The 10,862-nt window shown below is 35.0% G+C and overlaps 1 protein-coding gene across 1 annotated transcript; it reads right to left on the bottom strand.

The window, feature by feature from the left end:
• Positions 1-238: 238 nt before the first annotated feature.
• Positions 239-1,642, bottom strand: LOC121391572. The gene is made up of 2 exons (XM_041523154.1): positions 1,198-1,642; positions 239-961 (listed from the first exon to the last, which is right to left on the bottom strand). Exons 1-2 carry the CDS (start codon positions 1,556-1,558, stop codon positions 633-635), a joined length of 690 nt encoding a protein of 229 aa, XP_041379088.1. The 5' UTR covers positions 1,559-1,642; the 3' UTR covers positions 239-632.
• Positions 1,643-10,862: the final 9,220 nt, after the last annotated feature.

The raw sequence follows: 10,862 nt of genomic DNA on the forward strand, positions 1-10,862 counted from the left end.
AGTGACAGTGACGATGAACCTGACTATGAACAAGCTTCAGATGCCCACATGGAGGAAGTCCTACCTGTAAACAACCCAATGATAGAACGTGCCAGGCTTGCTGCTGGAAAAACTGCCAGAGAGAGATTAATGAACAATTATTTTCACTGAAAGTCCATCGTGTTAAATAAACATTACATTATTAATTGAATATTACTTTGCTTCCTTGTGCTTAATAAAGTGACCACGAAACAACATAAATATTTGCTTTCTTTATTACGTATTACAATTACAAAATAAACGTAAACAATAACTTTGCCTAAGTAAAACGTAAAAACCATACTTGTTCATAGCATGTTGTTCATTAATAATGTAGGTGTAATAAGGAACTACAAAACTAGTTCATTCAGGGTATTCATACAAATATCCCTATTATTAAATGAATTTATTGCAGTTTTCATTACAAAATTTAATTATGTAACTCGTCTTCCTTTTCAATTTTTTCAAGTTTTTTAATTTCTAACAAAATCTTTTTGTTTTTGTTATTGAAAAAAATGGTCATGGCCTTTGTTTTTTTCTATCTCACTTTTGAGATATTCCTCAAAGAGATCATTCTCATGATCATCTAGCCCTTTCTCCACCAAGGACTTTTTTCATTTTTGGGCCTTTGATTTCGTTATTAATATTTTGTCAAGTGATGGTGAAGCTGATTGTTTTGCTTCAAATGTTTTACTTTCATTTACAATAGCAACTGCTATATTATCATCGTCCTGACATAGTGTTGTGTCTACATTTAAAAGCGGTGTTAAAGTGAGAGATGAAGGTGTTGGACCAGAGATAGTTTGGACGGACGTCAAATCCTCAGGGTATTCCTTTGAGCAATGTGGCGTGGGTTCCGAGGAAACCACACACGTATTTTCAGTGTTATTCTTGCACTCGACTGCTTGTGTTTGTGGGTTTTCATAAGTGTCTGTTCCTTGCACTGAAAAGAAATAAATTATACCTAATATTATTTATTTTTGTAATAATCATTATTACATATTGATTGAATAAAATTCATTGCCATAAAATTTTTAAGAAATTATAAAATTAAATGGTGTTTTGTTAAAAATAAAATATTAATGTGAGTTTGGTTTTACTTTTTAAATGTGTTAGAAAATAGTTGTTTTTGTTTTCTTGCACAATACAAGAAAATAATGTAAATTAAACTAGGGTTACCTTCTATTCCAGTGTAGAGGTTTGAATTTTCTCCAATTATGGTCACGATGATGTCCTCGTATGGCAATGGTTTATCTGGTGGTCCACCTCCCGTTTTCGTCTGTCTTTTCTGCTTGTTTAGGACGGCCCCTTTCAACGATCTCCATTTTTCTTTCGCCTCTTGTGGTGTACGTTCTGCCACGCCGCATGCACTGATTTTTGCAGTTATTCTTTTCCAAATATCCCCCTTTAACCTGTTTGTGACAGTTTGGTTGTTGGCCATAAACAATGTTTTATGATCAACACTTATTTCTTCTAATAGCACTCTTATTTCAGTGTCTGTAAAATTCGCTTTCCTATGTCTCTTGGCTTGATTTTCCATTATTGAACAGCATACAAGCACTGAATGGTACTACTAGTAAGGGACGACAGTTACATTTAAGCCCATCCCTCATCCCCTCATTGCACGTGCATGAATACCGAGAGTATTGAGACAATGAAAGAAAAAGCTATGTATCGCAAGGTATTGTTTGTACATTTGTATAAAAAGAAAGCCCTACATTTTGTTACAATATAGGCCTAGTAATGAATTAATTTTAAACTTATGTAAGCTATTATTTAATTAAAAAAACAATACACGTTTATACATCATTAATTTTATCCAAACATTTGTAAAAATGTGGGTTAGACTAAACTGTTTAATATGGAGTGAGCGGTATGAGTGGGTACAATGTAACTACTTAATGGTGGAAAAGGTACGTACTGATTATGAATAGCATGATTATAATATGTAAAATCATATAATACCTAACCTGTTTAGCTGTGTAGAGTACCCCCTTAAAATGGCCAAACCATCGTATCACCTCACCCCACCCCGTTCCACCCCACCCCGAGTTACACATGGTTCTGAATAAATATTTGATATAATTTAGAAGGCCACCAATTATTTCACCTTTTTTTTAATCGAAAGGCAACACATAAAACCCTTACAGATGACATCGACATAATCATCAAACTCCGACATTTCCAATTTTCCAATTTTATACGCGGTTAGCTATCGGCGACCATAGTCATGACTAGTGCATACTAAAATGCAGGTAAAGTTACACGCAAATAACTATACGCGTTTAGAGAGTTAAACGCGTTTATATTTATACGGTCGTCATGCATATGGGCCCAGATAACCAAGATATACAATGCTTTTAAAAGTATAGCTTGTTATATATTACAAATATTTTTAATATATGACATATCAAAATTGGTAACATTTTGGGTGCTGGTTCTAAAGTTTATTAAAGGGACTGACCTGTGTTTTAAGACCTAGCAAGATTTGGAATGACCTTTGGTCACAATGTTTTAAAATTTCGTTTGGCTGTTGAAAAATATTATAAATATTTACCTTCAAAATTATTTTTGACAAAAATCGATATTGAAATACAAAACATTACAATGTCCAGAAATACATGGATTATAGAGATAATCATATTCTAAGCAAGAAAACATAAATTTTAATTTTAATAATGCATTAATATTTTATTTGTCTAAAATGTTAAAACGGCTACAAACTGAGGATAGTCCAATCCCTTTAATATAAGTATAGAATATTAGTCTGGCATAAATGCATGGAAATACTCCATGTATTTTTAAACTATGCCAAAATATCATGTTCCTTGCAAGGTGTAAATTAGGTTAAATTGGGATTTTTATTTAATTTCTTCTGTGAAAATCCTCCACCCAAAATGTTACCATTTTTATTTTGACCAATACAGATTACAAATAGTATTGCTTATGTAGTGAAAGCATTCCCACCTACCTGTATATAACTTTAAACAATTGTTTCAGTTGCCTGGGTGCGGTAATATTGTAAAAACAAATGTTTAAATGGCAGCCATTTTGAAAACCAAGATGGCCATCAGCAAACGCCCCTGAAATGTTGCTATTGTGTTGTTGTTGTTTTGTATTATTCTTTAGTGTTTGTAAAAGGTATCCAAATAGGTATGGGTCTTCTAATAATCTTACAAATAGAACATTATAGCATAATGCAATGGGCCGAACAGAAAAAACTAAAAAAAATTTAGCCTGGGGTGGTGCTTTTAAAATGATCGTAAAAAAAAATTGCTGAATGATGACAAAGTGTCATCATGCAGTTTCTGAATCAGGAGATCCTAACCGACATAAAACCATGATAAAACATCGTATGTACCCTAGTTCAAGGTATAACCCTTGTTCTGCCCGACTATTATAGAGCTACTGACCAATGCAATGATCTTCACTTATCCGTGGTGTAAGTGATGCCTTGTTGTCTGGACAATTCTTGCAAGATGTTGTTCCTGCTGTGTCTTGATATGTTCCATCTGCACAAGGAAGACAGGCCTCATTGCTGAAGTATGTTCCAGGTGAACAAGGCACTGAGGAGAGAAAACAATCACAGAAATACTTATAATTATCATGGATTAACAAGAAACATCCCGTTTTGTTTTGTTTTTTTCAAGTATAAGAGACTTATGAATGCTCCATGTTAGACATGCTCAAACAATAATTAAAATTCACAATGAAGGCTTAAAACAATTAATTTTACTAAATTTTCAAAAGAAATGTATATTTATTTGTAATAATTAAAATTCACAATGAAGGCTTAAAACAATTAATTTTACTAAATTTTCAAAAAAAATTGTATATTTATTTGTAATAAGTACTCCGACTAGGTCACATTTCTCTGTACAGATAAGATGTTAACGATTAGTAAGAAAAACAATGTATTCGATTGGCAAATCATATCCGTTAATACTATTCACTAATATTTGCAAACTATTTGATTGGTTCCCGACTTCGCAATTTGGTTTACTGTGAAGTGCATAAACCAGTCTAGCGGAAATGTTTTTGCTCTGTCTGGCTGAACTCGGCCCAGAAAGTTAAAGTGGAAAACCAATGATGTGTTTTGGGGGAAATGCGCTCACAAACAATCTGACTTGCTTATGTTCAGCCAGCCATTATTTGCTAAACATTTGCATCTAATTTGACTGGTTCCCGAAGTCATCATTCGGTTTAACTTGCCCCTGACCTCAATTGTATCCTATCCTACAACATTACTTGAATGGTGGGTGTGGGAAATGCCTAGCTAGCGATTAGTCTCATGGACTGGTCGTAAAATAGCGAACGCCCAAGAGTTTGTGAATATATAGTGGACAAACTTAACCCGTTTCCTGCTGTCACTTTGCATTGTTTTCATTTAAAAATCGTTTTCTAAATTAATTGTTGACATTTTTGTCAAAAACAAAGAAAGAAAATGTGAATAAATAGTCTTAGAATGACATATCCAAATATTTGCTAAATTGCTGTTGTACATAATGGGTTTTTTAAAACAAAAATGACCTGTCAAATGGCGCATGCTATTGTAGTATTGTTTGTTATTGTTTCTTGGGGTTTTTTGGTAGCGGTTTCTTCTATCTCTACAAAGTTGTCATAATATACTATTATATATGTACTACATTATGACAGTTGCATCAAAACAGAACAAGTATCACTTTTAATGCCTAAAAAAAGCTACAAACACAATCAAATAATTGTAATCCGACAGCATAAACAGTCATCGAAAAAGCGCCATTTCCCTATTTCTATTTATAAACAACAGGTCATGTGACAGTACATTTCCCGCCATACAATTTGACAGCAGTAGTACACATTGCTTGCATGTGCTGTTGTTTTCATTAATAATTACAACGTGGTTACTTATACTACAGCAGGCGATATTCTAACTAGCTATGTTTACTTGAACAGTTACGTCGACTATATGATCGAATACGCACATGTGCTCGGTGTTCGTCGTTGTTTTGTTGCGAGTTTTTCTGCCAGTTTTTCTTTTCAACATTCACATTGGTATTAATCACATATTTGTTCTAATTTTTTAAAAATGAATTACAAACGATAGGTTACGAATATCTGCTGAAGTAGTCTGGAGAATACCGTGACCTACATTATTTTCAATAACCAATCACAAAACATTCTCGTTGCGTGTCACACATGTAATTATGTGGCACCATCAGTTTTTTGTTTTTATTATTGAAATAGATTAAAGCATGTACTATACTGTACCAGTCGCGGATCCAAGGATTGTGTGTTGGGGGGGGGGGGGGGGGGGGGGGTGTGGGGGGGGGGGGGGGGGCGGGGGTGGGGGGGGGGGGGGGGGGGGGGGGGGGGGGGGGGGGGGGGGGGGGGGGGGGGGGGGGGGGTGGGTGGGGGGGGGGTGGGGGGGGGGGGGGGGTGGGGGGGGGGGGGGGGGGGGGGGGGTGGGGGGGGGGGGGGGGGGGGGCGGGGGGGTGCATGGCTTTCTATGAATAAGCATATATAAGCATGCAGTGAATGTTTTGTAATAAAGTTGTATGGTGAATGACAATTTAAAAAAAAATCAGGCATGTGTGCTGGGATTTTAGGTAGGGGTGTCTGGAGAGCTAAGTTTATAGGGGGTTTCTGTAATACTCCGCCGGAATATATACTGAATTTGCTTTTGTTTTTTTTAATCTGCTCGAGCAGGGACCGGAAAGGGAGGGGGGTGGGGGACCATTCCCTGCACACACATCTGCAAATGTTATAAAGATAAATTAATCATCATGAGGTAAACTGTAGTTGTGTTGCACTGTTGGATCTATTGTATTTCAATAAATCTATTAGTACCAAAATCTAAAATTCAGGCGAATATGGCAGACACATTTCGGGCTAATTGAGCTGGCCTGAAACCTTTTCATCATGTACTAGTATTTCCAACATTTCTTCCACAATACTAGTTGTAATTAAATCCATGTAAAATTGTGTAGTGCTTCGTTTGAAACCCTATATTATATATAGCTGGTTGGCAGTAACGCTAAAACTAATAAATGTTGTTTTTTAGTTGGTGGTATTTTTGTTTAATTCGGGCACAAATTAGCCTGCCCTTCTCCCTCTCCCACCCCTACAAAACAAAACGGGATCCCGTACGCTTATGATTAGTACATCAGGCCTGTACGGTACCAATTGGTGTGGATGCATCGGGGGTATACACACCCTCACCGCAAGGTCCAATTTTTTTTCCATGCAACAGTTATAAACCGTTTTTTAGAACATCGACACGGTCCTTTTTCGTGTTACGCAACACCCCTAAAAAATAGTGCAGTAACTATATGGACCTATATAAAATGTGAAAATTACAGTAGGATAATGGTTTGCAATAGATTCAGAGTAAGTAATCACGTTTTTTATTTTAAAAATACGGTGATAACTAAATTTTTCAAAAATAACAATTAAAAAGAAAACAATTCCACATACGGTACTTTAGTAAAGTCTTTAGCAGGGCGGACACTTGTGTAGGCAACAACCCGAAACATTGTTTTTGTCTCAAAAATCATTAAACAAATTATTTAATGCAAATAAAATGTTGTATTCAGGATGTAATAATCACAAATCATAAAACGATCCTATATTGTTGATAAAAATATCAAAGAAAAATCGCAAAAACTTCAAAGTGTAGTTGACCTATATTATCGACACTTGACCCAGATACAATACTTTGCAGGACCAAGTGCCAGTGATTTCTTCGTCAATAAACATGTCAGAAGAAGTTGCACAAATATAAATTCATGATTCCGATAATGTTTTAAACATTTACTTGTGTGACATCTCAAGTGACCTATTGCGGTAGGGAGTACATTTTCTATGTCCGCTCGGACTACTGTGCGTTACGCATAAACGTTTCACGTTTTTGACTTCTCAATTTTTTTTTTAATCAGTTCCAACTACATTTTGTGCCACACATAAACACATTCTGACCTCCCTCTCCAAGGGCCTAAGCGACAGGGCCCAAAATGAAAAAAAAATGAAGCGGCACAGGCCGTATGGGCTCTCATTTTTGTTCGGGATGCAGGCAGATTTCTGCCAGAGTTGAACGAAAATCCCTGAATCTGGATAACAACAATTATTCATATTAGCTTTACTGCCAAACAGCAGGGTCTCAGCTAACGGGTAGAGGCAATGGTGTGTGTGTGTGTGTGTGTGTGTGTTTTATTTTTTATTTAATGACACCACTAGAGCACACTGATTTATTAATCATCGGCTATTGGATGTCAAACATTTGGTAATTTTGATATACTAGTAGCCTTAGAGAGAAAACCCCTACATTTTTCCATTAGTAGCAAGGCATCTTTTATATACACCATCCCAAAGACAGGATAGTACATACCACGGTCTTTGATATACCAGTCATGGAGCACTGGCTGGAACGAGAAATAGCCCAGTGAGCCCGCCGATGGGAATCAATCCCAAACCAACTGCGCTTTACCACTGGGCTGCATCCTGCCCCTGGTGTGGGAGGAATGCATGGGGGGGGGGGGGGGGGCGGGGGGCGGAGCGGGTGTAAAATAATAGAAAAATAGTTTATTGATACTGATGTTTTAAGTATGTAACCTCCCTGAAATGACCGCAAAATGGTGTCTTGCACCTTCCATGCTCATTGGTTCATTGTTTAACTCCTAGTTACAGCCCTGAACAGCTATATAGGGTTGCAAATGAATCACTACATATTTTTACATGGATTACAGCTAATATTGTGTCAGAGTAAAATGATGGAAATACATGGTGAAAAGGTTTTAGGCCAGTTCATTTGCCCCCGAAATGCTATACCTGGATAGTATTCAAATAATATATAAAGACAAATAGATGACCAGTGTATATAACTTGTGAATGTCCCCTAGGTGAGGATGGAATTCACAATAGTTATATAGAAATTGCATATCCGTGACCCATTTCCTTGTGAATTTGGTCATTCTACCCCTCTCCTAAGGGTGGGGCACAAATAGGGGAAAATTAAGCCAACTGTTGTGTCCAGGAATACCAATGCCATACAAATATCAATTTTGCGAATTTAGTTAATGTCGTGTCCCCTGCCCCCCCCCCCCCTCCCTCCCCTCAGGTAGGAGACAAATTCATTAAACCATCTATCATATAGACATGCATTTAAACTATTATGTTTTCAGAAATACTAGACCATTTCCAACCAAATTTATTTGGTAATTGCTCTCACCCATGGAAAACCCAAAACCATGAATTTGGTCATTTTAATCCCCCTAGGAAAATGGGTGCTCCGCACTCCATGTGTTTGGTAGTTGTGGTCAGCAATTTACTCAGGTGACCGTTTCGATCTATTTTGTATCATGCATAAGTGTTCAACACTGGATACACATTATGTATACGGTACATATTTAATTAGGGCTCACATGTTGATGTTTGTTTCTTTGGGTTTAATTTTTTTTTTAGATGAATGGACATTTTTCTTTTGTTTTACAATTGTGACCGTGTGAAGCACTATTGCAAGTATCTTGTGTCACAATAAATTACTGAAATGCATAAAATCCTTTTTACTATTTCTATTATTCTAATATCAGTGTCCAGGGTTTCTGCCAGAGGGTATGAAGGGTAAAATGATGTACCCTAAAATCTTGGGAATTAATGATACATTTTAATAATTTTTAGAACGATTATAGTAAGATAGCTGCTGCTTAAAGTTTGTACATGAAATGCAATGTCCAATTTTTAAAATTCCAAACCCTATAACCACTTAGTAGCGGCAGTTATGATCTGGTGTTTTCAAGTACCCTCAAATTATTGATTACTGGTGTCCTTTACTTTTGACCTTATGACCCAAAAGTTGCATGCACACAGCAAATAGTTTCCAGTTTTACATACCTACAATGGTAACCAATAGTTTGCATTGGTTACCATGGTAACAGTTTCGATCTGGGTACCATGGTAACATATAGTTTTGAACTGGTTACCATGGTAACAGAATTAATAGCTTCATATATCTTTTCTACAGACATAGTACAATTATGTCACTATACATAAAAATTATATTTTTTTAGAAATTTGTTTTCTGTTTTGCTTTGGTTACCTTGGTAACAGAATTCACAATTTTCACCCTTCTCTTGTAAACAGCTGGGAGCTTATTATTACATCATTATACAGCGATTTGTATTCAAATAAATTAATTTAAAACATTTCATATGGGAAACAGTTCCTCTTTTTGCATTGGTTACCATGGTAACAGAATTAATAATGTTCATTTGAAAATGACAAGAAGTGAAAGGGCATATACCTTTTTTTAAATCTTGTGTCATTTGACAAAGCTATATAAAGTAATAGAGATAGTATACATATTTTTAGTGTCTAGGTAATGTTGGACACAATGTCCACAAGTGACAAAAATGCGCTGATGGTAGTATGTGCATTTGACCCTATTATTCAAAAACAAAATTGGCTGTCTACTTAATTCTTTTTCTAAATCGAGTAGTATGGTTAATATATCACACCACAGACTTAAATTAAAAGCAAAATATTAGTTTTAAATTTAAGTTTTCATTATTATTAATAAAAAATGGTATATTGAAAGTTGCAGCTGTTGCCATGGTAACATAAATAATATAACTGACTATAAAATGTTATCGTTATATACTAAGAATATCCACCTACATATGTGTATAATTTTATGCTGAAATGTCAACTGATTTTAATAATATTACCAGAAATGTATAATAGTTAATGTTGGAAATTATGTCATAATTTACAAAAAATGTGTTGATAGGGTCAGATGCACATTTGGCTATTTTTCAGAAAAACCACGGTTGTTGACTTAATTTTTTCTTTACATCAAACAGTATGGTTAATAAATCACAGCATAGACTTAAATTAAAAAAAATATATTAGTTTTTAATTAAAGTTTTCATAATTATTAATGAAAATATGGTATATTGAAATTTGCAGGTGTTGCCATGGTAACATAAATAATATAACCGACTATAAAATGTTATCATTACGTAGGTGCATATTCTTAGTATATATGTTTATAATTTCATGCTGAAATGTCAACTGATTTTAATATTACCAGAAATGCACAATAGTTAATGTTGGACATTATCTTCATAATTTACAAAAAAGCAGTATGTGCATTGCACCCTATTATTCTGAAAAAAAATGTCAGTCTACTTAATTTTTTCTTTAAATCAATCACTATGCTTAATAAATCACAGTATACACTTAAATTAAAAGAAAAATAATAGTTTTATTCATGTTTTCTTAATTATTAATGAAAAAATTGTCTATTGAAATTTGCAGCTATTGCCATGGTAACATAAATAAAATAACCATCTACAAAATGCTATCATTACATAGGTGGATCATTATGGTACATATGGGTGTAATTTCATGTTAAAATGTCCATGAATTTTAATAAAATTACTAGAAATGTAGAAAAGGTGAAAATTCTTTAAATTCAGCAAAAAGAATGCGGCAGGATAAGGGTTAATATTGTTGAAATATTACATGTAAATATTTTCCCTGTTCTTATCGGTTTGTAAACAATCTTTTTTTTTGGGGGGGGGGATAATAAATATAATTTAATAAGTAAAGAATTAACATTTATTCCTTGGGTTTTTTTCAAATATTGTTCAGTGCCATATTAACATAATTAATATTAATAACCAAAAAATTGACCTTTTTGTATTACTTCATAAACCATACCTCCACCAAGCTACAAGTAATTAACTCAATAGAGGTATTTCACATTCCACTGCGCATGTGCCCGTTGCGGAGTTACTCGAGGACGCAAACCGCGAGATTTCGCGAGATCTCGCCAAAATAGACCTATCTGCAAATTGGGGGGCAAA

Source organism: Gigantopelta aegis, unplaced genomic scaffold, assembly GCF_016097555.1.
Source record: "Gigantopelta aegis isolate Gae_Host unplaced genomic scaffold, Gae_host_genome ctg2679_pilon_pilon:::debris, whole genome shotgun sequence".
Taxonomy (NCBI): Eukaryota; Metazoa; Mollusca; class Gastropoda; order Neomphalida; family Peltospiridae; genus Gigantopelta; species Gigantopelta aegis.

Excerpts from the sequence above, each read along its gene's own strand:
- LOC121391572 (XM_041523154.1), bottom strand. The coding sequence starts at position 1,558 with ATGGAAAATCAAGCCAAGAGACATAGGAAAGCGAATTTTACAGACACT. Across the intron at positions 962-1,197 it reads CCTCTACACTGGAATAGAAG|TGCAAGGAACAGACACTTAT; the intron begins GTAACCCTAGTT and ends ATTTCTTTTCAG.